The sequence below is a fragment of the Borostomias antarcticus genome (genome assembly GCF_949987555.1).
Source record: "Borostomias antarcticus genome assembly, chromosome: 37".
Lineage (NCBI taxonomy): Eukaryota > Metazoa > Chordata > Actinopteri > Stomiiformes > Stomiidae > Borostomias > Borostomias antarcticus.
Window position 1 is genome coordinate 1,389,325 of NC_140270.1, and position 13,028 is coordinate 1,402,352.

A 13,028-nucleotide genomic window follows, 5' to 3' on the forward strand; every position below is an offset into this window, starting at 1 on the left:
AGCTGTAAAAATTCTTCCCTGACCCCTCTCAACGAGGCGATCGAGCAAGCTCCTGGAGTATGTTTGTCTACCGGCTAAGAACATTTATAGAGCAATAAATAACATTAAATTACATTTTCAGAGTAAGAGAGGCTAATAACATCATAGGAGAGACATGGCAAACATTGGTGTATGTCTGTGTGTGCATAAATGGGCCTGGGCCCAGATAGAGGCAGGGGTCAGGGGTAGGGTGGGGGTAGTAAGAGGATACGGACCCGGGTTAGGGTGAGGGGTAGGGGGTACTGGGCCCAGGCCTAAAGCCGGAAGTGGACTGTTGTATGTCTGTGTGTACGTGTGTGTGTGTGTTAACTAATTTGTTACGACATCTGCAGCAGACACAGAGGTATCTATCGGACTCAGGGTGGTCTGCTGGTGACAGTGGGGCATCCACTGGACCTGGTTAGAAGATAGGAGGGAGAGAGAGAGGCACTAGGGAGAGGGGAGGCAGAACAGGGTTAGTAGCACACAGAGCCATATATAGAGCAGTACATTACAATGTTCTGCAACATTAGGCCTATATACAATGTCTATGTGCTGCCCCCAGATTGTAGCTTGGCAGCCAGCTTAAACTCATTCCTTCCATCAACGACTCTGAAGACCGTTTCCCACGTCCACAGGTTTATTGATAGACAGGATCAGGTGAAACTGTAACGGCAGACAAATACATTCATTTGTGTATGCTTCTTGTAAATAGCTGTATATAAACCTATATTAATTACATGTCTCCAAATGAATTGTAACTTATTAACTTTAATCTTACATGAACTTATTCTTATTTATCTAAATTATAATCAATTGTTTTAGCTAAGCATGACGTGAGTTAGCAGGTCAGGTTAGTTATCAGGTTAGGCTACCTAGCAACGTAAAATGAGTAAACATGTAACCTACTGGAAAAGTCTGCTACACAAATGAGAAAAGATCTATTAAAGGAATTGTCAAATGTATAACTAAATAAATACATAGATACATACCAACGATGCAGCGTTAGATACAAAATGTGAAGAGATAGTTTAGAGTCTAACAGAACCACATGCGAAACGTACATCTTGCATTCTCTGACTGAAATTACTTTCTCCGTCATGAAGCATTATGGGAACGACTGCATTCTAGACTTCTGCCACTAGATGGCGCAAATGGACACAAGTCATGGATAATGAATCAAATAATGAACATAATATAACAAAATGAAATAGACACTATCTATAACAGTACAGTCTACGTTCGGCAATACCAGGCTATAGTGATATGCGACCAAGCCCACATCTGCCATTTATCGAATGCTGCTGTTTTTCGGGGAGTTGTCAAACTATGAATCTTAACCAGTCTTTATTTTTGTGGGAACCTTTTAATGTTATTCTCGCTCCAACCCGAAAGCGACGTAAACCCTGCTGGTTGCTGGTTTAAATCCCATGAAAATGAAATAGGGATAGATTAGTTGGCAGATCAATCCAATTATTAATTTGAGATCACTCATAGATAAGTTATTACCCGTATTAAATATTTCTAGCTTATAACACTCAAGACGTTGTAGAAATCATAATTTGGTTTGTCTTTAAACCCACTCATGCGCCTTCATGTCGAGATTTTCTTAGTTTGTCCCTTAGCGCTTTCCGTCCTCTCTTTATATTCAACATGGCTGCCATCAGGACTGGGGTGACTCCAGGTTGCCTTTTGAGATGTTTTCTAAGACAATCGGGCGGATCAAACCCAGGAAATCACACATTTTTAGAAGGATGGAATCAGGTTGGTGATGTCCATAATAAAGTAATGCTGTCCAGTTCACGTGTTTGTTGGTTCGGATCCCTGACTGTCCGGTGGTGCATGCATGCCTGTGACTTTGAACCTGAATAAGATAACGTAGCCAGCTAGGTATTCTATCATACTCCAGCAAGACATTTATACTTAAATTAGGAAGTTCCAGCTAACAACAAACATGTCTTAAACTTACTGTCTGTTTTATAGGCCTTCTGTGTACATGGACCCATGTGCGTTTTAGGATTGATTTTAAAATCTTGCTGTTTACTTTTAAGTGCCCCTAAATGGCTTGGCACCCATCTACCTCTCAGAGCTGCTGGAACCCTATGCTCCTTCAAGGTCCCTCAGGTCCTCTGATCAGCTTCTCCTGGTTGTCCCCAAGTCCAGGCTGAAGCTCAGGGGGGATCGGGCTTTCGCAGTGGCCCCTAAGCTCTGGAACGAGCTACCCCTGCATGTTAGACTACCCCTGCATGTTAGACTACCCCTGCATGTTAGACTACCCCTGCATGTTAGACTACCCCTGCATGTTAGACTACCCCTGCATGTTAGACTGCCCCTGCATGTTAGACAGGCCCCCACTCTGCAGGTGTTTCAATCACGCCTCAAAACTCACTTATATTCTTTGGGCGTTTTCCTGACATGGCCTAAGAGACTTGTCCTTTTTCATGTGACATACTGCGTATGTTTTACTATGTGTTCTTTGTGTGTTATTGTTGTTTGACTTGTACAGCACTTTGGTCAACTTTGTTGTTTTTAAATGCGCTCTATAAATAAAATGGTATGGTATTGACTAGAGAGCGAGTTAGGTAAATGTTCTATGTACCATTCTAGCGAGTGTTAGCCAACCAAAAGGTAACTTTATATCCGTACTGTACAGCCATGGATGCCTCCACACATCAAGTTCAGATTCAAGTCTATAACGGCTGATGTGACTACTTCTGCCACGCTATTGTTTTTTTGTCACACGATATTAACTCATGACTTTGCATTCCCCTGTATCCAGAGATTCCTACAAAGGTCCCAGCTTCACATGGCTGTAGACAGCAGATGTTCAGCGACCAGAGCTATCCTCAGTCGACGCCACAATGGAAGGTTTCTATTGGTCAGCGCTGTGTCCGCCAGTCACAACAGCTCACAGGTGAGTTGATAGTCTGGGGAGAGCATTCGAAACCAGAGCATGTTGATAACCTAATACGATGTCAGTACTGTTTGGATAGCCACAAGTCAAGATATTAATTGATGTGAGAACAATTAATTAATGTCTTCATGAACATGATTCATGTCTTGTTCGCATCGTAGAGCAAATATTGACTGCGTCGTACCTTTACATCTAAATGTACAATTGCTGTTTTTTACTAGATCCCAATTGAAACGGTTCCCACGGCAACTCCAGTAGCAGAAGCATCCACTCCAGTTCCCAGTCCTGCGGTCGCCGACCCCGCCCCCATAATCCCGCAGCCAATCGCCGAGCAGGCGGCGGAGGCTGCGCCAACCGCGCTGGACGTCCTGCAGGGGGCGGGCGCCGAGCTCAGCCTAGCAGAGCTGGGCCTGGGAAACCCCACCCCCGTAGGGTTGATCCAGAACATGCTGGAGTTCATGCACATGGACATGGGGGCGCCCTGGTGGGGGGCCATCGTCATTGGTAAGCACGGCTCCAGGGTCAGATAACTTCTGTATGGTAGAATAGTTACTATGAGGAGTATAAAACTGCATAAAACTGACTACATCTGTAGGTTGCAAGTGTAATCAGCTTAATTATCATCCTGGAAGGGTAATGAATCAATCAATCAATCAAAGCTTTATTTGTATAGCGCATTTCATACCCAGAGGCAACACAATGCGCTTTACAGAGAACAAGGGAGGTGGGCATACGACCCACTCTCTACATATTCCAGAGGGAATGAAGTGAGATGATCAATCTCAGAGGCAAAGGGATGCATCGACCGCTTGTCCTTCTCAGCTCCTCTGTCTCCACTCTGGCACACGTACCGCAGGCACAGTGCTGGCGCGCCTGGCTGTGTTCCCCGTGATCGTCAAGGGCCAGAGGGAGGCAGCCAAGCTCAACAACGTGCTGCCGGAGATGACCAAACTCACCAACAAGATGAACGAGGCCAAACAGAGCGGGAACAAGTTTGACTGTAAGTGCTCTCTCTCTCTTTTCTCTCCCTCTTATCAGCAAACTATCTATCTTCAAATTCTATATCTATGCTTAAAGCTCAATGAGATCACTTTTTTATGGTTCAATATTCACCTTTACTTGCTATTAGTTTATGAATTGGCCTTAGCAAGACCCCAAAAATCATTTTCGTGACATGAGACCATGTGTATTTATTATTTTAGTATTTCGGTGTACTGGCTAGTAGGCGCGAAATCTTGTGGTGGAAACGGAAGTGACACGTTTTGCGTGTCACAATATCAGGAAGACAACAAACTCGTCGCCCCGCGAAACGAAAATCTACATGCATATAAAAGAAAGAAGACCGTTATTTACCTGCATTGAAGCCATCCTTCCAGAAAGTAGCTACAATCTTCAATCCAATCCATTTGTTATCATTTTTGTCCCATCGTTACAGCGAGTGGGTGGGGCATTGTGGGAAGTGTGGTTCTTAAAACGCAGCGCCGATCTTATCACGACCAGAGGGGCTTCCAAAGTGCCGAGTTATCTCATGTAGCTTTAAGGTCCTGTTCTTAGCCTAGGCCTAATCTCATCTCGTCATGGCCAACCTGATCTTCTTTTCCTCAGTGTTTTATGTGAGATAATCTCTGTCTCTCTCTCTCTCTGTCTCTCTCTCTCTGTCTCTCTCTGTCTCTGTCTCCCTCTCTGTCTCTGTCTCTCTGTCTCTCTCTCTCTCTCTGTCTGTCTGTCTGTCTGTCTCTGTCTCTGTCTGTCTCTCTCTCTGTCTCTGTCTCTGTCTCTCCCTCTCTCTCTCTCTCTCTCTCTCTCTCTGTAGTTGCCAAGGCCTACTCTGACCTGTCTCTGTTCCAGAAGAAGCATGATGTGAATCCTCTCCGTGGCTTCCTGGTCCCTCTGGTGCAGGTCAGTAAGCTCCTCCTCTCTCACCTCCATCCCTGTTTGGTTCCTTCTGTCTAACTCGTCTGTTTTGTTTGGTCTACCTCGTGTGTTTTAAATGGTAAATGGACTGCACTTATATAGCGCTTTTCCACCTTAGCGGCACTCAAAGCGCTTTACAATGGCCTCTCATTCACCCATTCACACACATTCACACACCAATGGCGGTAGCTGCCATGCAAGGTGCTAACCTGCTCATTGGGAGCAATTTGGGGTTAGGCGTCTTGCTCAAGGACACTTCTACATGTGGACAGTCGGAGCTGGGATTCGAACCGCTGACCCTTCGATCACTGAACGACCCGCTCTACCGACTGAGCTACAGCCGCCCCCTGTTTTACAGACCCTATTGATGACACCGTCCACGACTGGGGAAAATAGTTTCCTCTCCTACACCGTCATCTCCTGCTAACTCTCATACAATACACACTTATTCATTACAATCCCATTCACGAAAAGCCATTACGAATACCAGTTGGACGCAGACACGATCGCCACTGCTCCTCTTGTTTGTTTGTTTATTAGGATCTCTTTTAGCCATCGGCTAGTCTTCCAAGAGTCCTCAACTAAAACATACAGTGCAATACAATAATGCAGAAGATACTACAATTCATAAATAGAATTCAAGAAAAAATAAGAAAAGAAAGAAACATGATAGTAAATACAGAATGCATACTATGACCTCTCACCTCCCTCTCTCTCTCTCTCCCCCTCCCCCTCTCCCTGTTCCCAGACGCCAGTCTTCATCTCCTTCTTCATCGCCCTGCGTAAGATGTCCTACCTGCCGGTGCCCAGCATGCAGACAGGGGGGCTGCTCTGGTTCACAGACCTGACGGCAGCAGACCCCTTCTACATCCTCCCTCTCGCTGTCACGGGAACCATGTTCCTCATCGTGGAGGTGAGGGGAAGCCTCATACCGGGGCACTCATTAGAGCACTAGAAATCTGCATGAGGGTGTTATGAATGTATTATGTGTTATGGCTGTATGTTGGAAAGAGGCAGAGATTTTGAGTGGTTACGATGACGGAAGAACTGTGGTGTGTTGAGGCCACAAAAGGCTCAAGTTGCTTATTAGTATTAATTCCAGTTAATCAAATGGGTGATGATGTTGTTATCAAAGTACAAAGCCTTCAAGGATGAACTATATTAAGTGCGATTAACACACACAACCTCTCTCTCTCTCTCTCTCTCTCTCTCTCTCTCTCTCTCTCTCTCTCTCTCTCTCTCTCTCTCCCTCAGTTGGGGGCGGAGTCTGGTGTGGACAACCCCCACCTGCGAGCGATGAAGACGATATTCCGGATCATGCCGTTCGTCATCCTCCCCCTCACCATCAACTTCCCCACAGTCAGTCTCTCTCCCTCCAGTCCTCTCTCTCCATTTCTCTCTCTCTCTAGTTCTCTCTCCCTTTCTCTGTCTACGTCTCTCTCTCTCCCTCCTTCTCTCGGTGAATCGGTGTCGACGAATATTTGCGCCATCTGCTGGAAGACAATGGCGACTGATCCAAAAAACTCCCTACCTGTCCCTCCCCCCTCCCCCCTCTCCTCCCCCCCATCTCCTCCCCCCCTCCCCCTCCCCCCATCTCCCCCCCCCCTCCCCCTCCCCCCATCTCCCCCCCCCCCCTCCCCCATCCCCCCCCCCCCTCCCCCATCTCCTCCCCCCCTCTCCTCCCCCATCTCCTCCCCCTCCCCCATCTCCTCCCCCCCTCTCCTCACCCCCCCCCCCTCCCCCATCTCCTCCCCCCCTCTCCTCACCCCCCCCCCTCCCCCCTCTCCTCCTCCCCCCCCCTCTCCTCCCCCCAGGCGGTGTTCACCTACTGGCTGACCTCCAACTGCTTCTCCCTGGGCCAGGTGGCCCTGCTCAGACACCCGCTGGTCAGGCGGAAGCTGCGCATCCCGGAGAAGATCGCCCACCCCGCCTCCGCCATGCCACCCCAAGAGGGCGTCATCGAGACCATCAAGAAGGGTGGGTGGTGGTGTGGTCTCTCTCTCTCTCTCTCTCTCGGTTTTAAAGTCGCACTGAAACGGACGTTTGAGATCATCTAACTTCCGTAGTTTGACGTATTTCCGACGCAAACAAGCTATGAGGGTGGGACATATGTTTAGAGGAATTTGATTGGAACATTGACAAGTGGACGGGTTTTAAGAACTTTAGACAGATTCGATAGAAGGATAGCGTTGATTGACGGGTGGATGTCATGAGATTATTGGCCTAAAATCGAAGGTACCTGTTGTCGTCATCGCACGTGACCTACCGTTTTCCAGGAAGTAAGAAATTATATACTTTGATATAAGATTACAACAAAAGGAGAATTTTGTAATTTTTTTGGCATACATCGTTGAATAGGTGAACACTGTGACCAATTATGTGAACCAAAATGGGACAGAATGCTTTTTTCATTTCAGTGCGACTTTAATGACCTTTCCCCCCCCCCCCCCCCTTCTAACATGGATGTGCTCCATGGCTCCCAGGCTGGAAGAACGCCCAGGTGGCCCAGCAGCTGGAGGAGAGAGAGAGGAGGATCAAGAATCACCTGGACATCGCCTCCAGAGGTCTGTCAACATCCTGGTCCTTCTCAGGTTCCTCTGTACATCACACTTTCTGGGATTATAGATTTATATTCATATTAATCAATAGTGCCTTACAATGCCCACCTCCCCGTTGGTACACTGTTGTACTTTGTTCCTAATGCATGTCCTTGGCTGTGTCTCGGACAGTATGAAAGTATTTTTATACTTGGTTTAAAAATAAGAGCACGCTGAGTGGTCGATTCAAGCTGGTTTCAAACAAAGACAATAAGCTTATTCTATGTTACGATTTGCAATTCGGACTCGAGCACAGGAAGTGAATCCGGGCTGAGTGAGTCACTGGGGAACGAAAGCGATAGTTTATAACGTGAAAAAGGAAGTGATATAGTTTCAGGATGAAGAGGACAGGGAAGTGATGTCACACAGGAAGAATTTGTAGTTTTAACAGACTGATTCTAGAGGAACGAACTACAAAGTTAGAACAACAGTCAAGTAGGAAAACAAAACACTTTGGTGAGACTTGAATTTCATTCACAACAGCTAAAATTCGGCCTATTTAGGCAGCATTGGGAGGCAGGGAGTCATCGAGTCATGTCCCAATCAAGTACTTACTAATATGCTGCCTGCTGAGGTGCCTCCGACTGGGTGGATTTTGAAGGCAGCATAGATGTTTCCTTCTACGTTAGTTAGCTAGGCTACGTTAGTTACATAGATACCTACGGGGTTTGACAGAAATGTCAGAACAAATGGCTAATCAAGTTGTAAAATGATTTGGGGACCAATGTCTTTAGCTAGCTATGTAGCTAAACTAACTAGCTTACTCGTTGTCTTAGCAAAAGAACAGGATACAAAAAACAAACTTGTTCCTTCATCTGAAGCTAAGACCATTAGTGACTGGATGGCTACAGGTAGTTAAATACTAGGCTAACGTATTAGACACGCATTTATTTGGGAACACGTGAGCTGGCCAGCATAACAACCAGTTTGTTGTCGTTTTAACAACTGATAAGTTCTGTTACACAGGAGACATTTTTTCCAGAATTATATTTTAGCGATGACTGACCGACAGGTATTTAGCGACATGACATCATGACGTCGTCACGCGTTGCTTCCTTGGAAGTCTGTCTCAATCCAGACTCCTTTCCAGGAAACTCCAGACAAAAACCGCCTCGCTAGACCGTTTGGGATACAGACCTTTTTTCCCTTGTCTCTTCCACCAGGTCCATTGAGGCAGACGTTCACACACAACCCCCTCCAGCAGGTGGCGCCACCCGTCTCTGCAGCATCCGCTAAATCGGCCAAATCAGGGGTCCAGCCAACCGGTGCCAAGAAGAGGCCATGGGAGGAGACCATTGGATAAGAGGAGAATGACTAACAGTCTGGGAGACCCAATGAATCTAAGTGTACATATTTATTGAGGGAGAAGCGTGCAAAGGGATTGGTGGAGACGGCCGGGGGGGCGGGTTCTCATTGTATCTATTATTCTAAATAAAGAGCAGACTTCTCTTGTCTCTTTAACAGTCATGTGCGCTTTGAAAAAAGTAATTCTCTAGTTTCCATGAGTGATTTATTTTAAATAGAAATTCAGATAGTTATAAAACTATTTACCATTTATGAAACTATTTACCACTTATGAGCTCAACCAAGACCTCTCAGAGGGTGCAGAAAGTGATTTGTGACAATAGCCCTTTACATCACTAAGACGCCATAAATATAAATGATATAGGATATTAATTAACTTTCCAAGAAATGTGTGGAGTTTCTCTATTCTGGTAGTCTTTCCCTACGGGTAATACCAAAGACGTTTTCCTATCCACTTCAAACAAATTAATAATCCAAAATAATTTCTTGTCTTTCCTAACTTCACTCCCCCCCACACACACATTGAAAAATCACTATTTTACTCACATACATAAAGTAAAAATATAAAGATAGGAATGTTTTATTGATTGCTGGTGGAACATCCTCTGATGTCACAATCAGCAGGAATGTCATCTCCGCCATGGAAGGACCACCACTGTCCATTCAACACATCATCATCATCATCATGTCCATGATTGGTTGGTGAGGGCTTTGCTCCAGTGAACGGAGGTCCTAGCTGGCGCGAGCGCCCTCCGTGTTTGGCCTTCCAGCAGGACGCGCTGGCCTGGCCGGGCGGGGGTGTGGTTGAGCCTCTGGTTTCTGTGTGTGGTCAGTCGGCAGGGTGTTAGCTCCAGGCTCTCTTTACTCTGCCTTGTCGTCTGTGTCCATCTCGGTCAGAACAGAGTAACACACCTTCTGAATCAGCAAGCCGGAGGAGGCTAAGAGATGGAGAGAAAGAGAGGGGAAGCTATTAACCCTTTCGATACGACCACATCACCGGCAACATTTTAAAAAATATCTAACAAATATTTTATAATATTAAAAAAATATCTAACAAATCTAAAAAATTCCTCACTCCAACACTTGCTGAAAGCTGAGAAACTGCACTTTCTAGTATTATAGGGAAAATCCAATTAATATTCAAAATGTTGTCACTGTACTTTCAGGGTTAAAAGGGTTAACCATTTGAGTGTGAGGCCCTATGTGTTTGTTTATGCCATCCACAGTAAATGTGCATTAATGGTAAATAAACTGCGCTTATATAGCGCTTTTCCACCTTAGCGGCACTCAAAGCGCTTTACAATGGCCTCTCATTCACCCATTCACACACACATTCACACACCAATGGCGGTAGCTGCCATGCAAGGTGCTAACCTGCTCATCGGGAGCAATTTGGGGTTAGGTGTCTTGCTCAACGACACTTCGACATGTGGACAGTCGGAGCTGGGATTCGAACCGCTGACCCTTCGATCATTGAACGACCCGCTCTACCAACTGAGCTACAGCCGCCCCTATGGGTGGGTATAATATGGATTCATTCAGTGTGGGTACAGAATATGGTCCCGTGTGTCTAGGTGGCATGGATGGGTCTGGGTCCAGGTTCTAGGTTCCCCAGCGGTTCTCCCAGCACAATTATTCATGAAATGCATTCGATAAACAGACGAAGAAGAATCATGAGATATGAGACCCATTTCTGGTAGAAATTTGTCAGAGGATCACAATAATAATAATAATATAGGCATAGAAACTGAACTTGGAGCCTGACAACCTATTCAACTGTGTGTTTATGCTCGTTTATGCTCTCTTATCGGCCTCTGAGCTGAATGTGATTGGTTCTCACCGATGAACCTATGCAACCACATGGGCCTTCGGTGGGCGGGCATGTAGCAGCACAGGAAGTAGACGGGTACCCCCGATAGGGCGATGCCGATGCCAATCAGGGAGTTGACGGTGTCGCTGTAGAGCGGAACCACCACCAGGAAGACGGTGAGGAGACAGAAGACGATGGGGAAGAACAGACTGAGCTGGAGGAGAGAGAGAGGGTTAAAGGTTTTGGTTTTGGTTTATTCATACATCGTCATCATGGAGCATACTTTATGTACATGGATGTATGAAAGGGTCACACCAAGGAAGCTATTTAAAGCTTTTAGTAGGGGGCCAGTCTCACACAAACACAGTGGCAAATAGTCAACAGCAGTGTATAACAAAATATATAACAAACACTTAACAGACATATAACAGACAATAGAGACAATCCCTGTATTACATTAGGTTTCAACATTAGTATAAATGAATAAAATAAATAATAAGAATAACATTGGAGTACAGGATGATATAAATTCTTGATATAATCAGTGGATAGAAGTTGATAGAAGTTGTATTTTCAGTTTTTTCTTAAAGATGGAGATAGAATGTGACGTTTTTAGTGCACTCGTAGAGGGGAGTTACGAACGGCGGTGATAATGTCGGTTGGACTTTGTACGCTGAAATTGTGAAACCGTTTCTCTATAAAACAACCGAATGTGAGAATGACGTTCCTTTTACCTTGAGTGGTCTCGCTCTGTCCGGCTGTTTCCAGCGAAGGTAGAGTTGCCCCAGGATGGACAGACCGACGAAGAACCAGTAACTGAAGCTGTAGTAGTTGATGAGCTTAAAGATGTCCTCCACACACAGGTAGACCAGAGCCATGGCGCCCTACAGAGCCACAACACATAGGCAGTCAATATATAAATAGTGAAGGATACCACATATAAACAGCTCAAATGGATATATATGGATGGTAATGGCAAAAGCAGCACTAGACAGACAGAACTCTGAGACAGACCGAATTCAGAGGCACACAATGGCTGTATTCCAAAACGATGACCTCTTCACTTCAAAGTGAACATAATCGGGGCCACGCCCACCACTGCCATATTGGAGGGCATTCTAATCCAAAGTGTGTAAAAGTTACCCCTTAAAAAGGGCCATTCGTAAGGGTTTTTTGAAGTAAACAGGCGACGGTCACTTTGCTCCCACAATTCTTTGCGATGTCAGACAACAGGAAGTTGAGTGCATTTTGAAGCAGGCCAAAAGCTGTTGTGCTTTTGGCTCTCACAACCGTTAATATGTCACTTAGTTAACTTTGAATAGTTATTCAGGTGAGAAAGTAACCATGTAGATTCCCAATATGTGGTCATTTTATCAAACACCTGTTTCTAAATCTGCTACAATGTAGTTGGAGATCGCCGGCCATGTTCACCGCCCTGTGTCAATGTTGCCCTGACAACAGTCTGCCTTGTTAACACAAATGCAACATCCCTGAAAAATGTCGTTGACGGGGATATGGTCCTTCAGAGCTACGAAGGGAAGTGACATCATAGCGTGCAGGGTGTAAAGATGAGCCCTCCCGAATCTAATATAGCCAACGGGTTAGGAGAATGGAACGCAGAGATAGACAGAATTCTGAGCCAGACGGAATTCTGGGGCAGATGGAATTCTGAGCCAGACGAAATTCTGAGCCAGACGGAATTCTGGGGCAGATGGAATTCTGAGCCAGATGGAATTCTGAGCCAGACGGAATTCTGGGGCAGACGGAATTCTGGAGCAGACATAACAACGGGTTGGAATGGAACCCTGAGGCAGGTAAACAGAGCGCTGAGGACACCGAGGGGCAGAAAGAGAGGATGGGTGACTGACGTTGAAGAGCAGCGCAGGGATGGGTGTGTAGCGGGTGATGTGGATCATGCACAGGTAGTCTGGGAGGTGGCCTTCTCTGGAGCCCACGAAGAACAGCCTGGAGAAACACACACACAGGTGTGACACATGGCACTGGAACACACACACACACACACACACACACACACTGGAACTACCCACAACCACAGATATCGCTACCATGTGGGGATAGGGTCAGATGATTATGGAAAAAGGAGGATGACATAATGAGCAATGATAATATGATGATGATGATGAAAGCCAAAACAGAGGAAGAGTAGTATCCACGCTCTTCCTCACCTGGAGGCAGCCAGGATGGAGGCATTGAGTCCTCCAAAGCAGGAGAGAGCCACAGCCAATGGGATGGTCCAGTTCATCACTCCAAACACCTTGTCGGCAAATGTCTGAACGTAGGAAAAAAAAAACGTGTCACAAAAAAAAAAAAAAGTGTCACATATAGCAAAGCCAACCACTAATATAGGATCAACTCATTCAAGTAACAATTCCGAAGTCGATCAAGATACAATATTCATCAGGTTATACAATCACTGTTATTACAGAGAAATACAGCTGATATTATCAAC

General features: G+C 45.7%; 2 protein-coding genes across 2 annotated transcripts in view; one reads left to right on the forward strand and one right to left on the reverse strand.

Annotated features, from left to right (window-relative positions):
• Positions 1-1,671: 1,671 nt before the first annotated feature.
• Positions 1,672-8,910, forward strand: oxa1l (OXA1L mitochondrial inner membrane protein; the record flags this gene model as incomplete). The annotated part of the gene is made up of 10 exons (XM_084461213.1): positions 1,672-1,782; positions 2,798-2,932; positions 3,154-3,436; positions 3,789-3,932; positions 4,746-4,831; positions 5,595-5,759; positions 6,101-6,205; positions 6,661-6,823; positions 7,330-7,410; positions 8,607-8,910. The coding sequence occupies 10 exons, from the start codon at positions 1,672-1,674 to the stop codon at positions 8,744-8,746; spliced, it is 1,413 nt and encodes a 470-aa protein (XP_084317339.1). The 3' UTR covers positions 8,747-8,910.
• A 699-nt stretch (positions 8,911-9,609) lies between these two features.
• slc7a7 (solute carrier family 7 member 7) overlaps positions 9,610-13,028 on the reverse strand; it is a gene marked incomplete at both ends in the record, with an annotated part of 8,922 nt that continues 5,503 nt past the window's right edge. The window contains 5 exons of the mRNA XM_084461214.1: positions 9,610-9,686; positions 10,589-10,772; positions 11,293-11,442; positions 12,427-12,523; positions 12,745-12,848. Coding sequence (XP_084317340.1) covers positions 9,610-9,686; positions 10,589-10,772; positions 11,293-11,442; positions 12,427-12,523; positions 12,745-12,848 — 612 coding nt within the window. The remainder of the gene's footprint in view (positions 9,687-10,588; positions 10,773-11,292; positions 11,443-12,426; positions 12,524-12,744; positions 12,849-13,028) is intronic.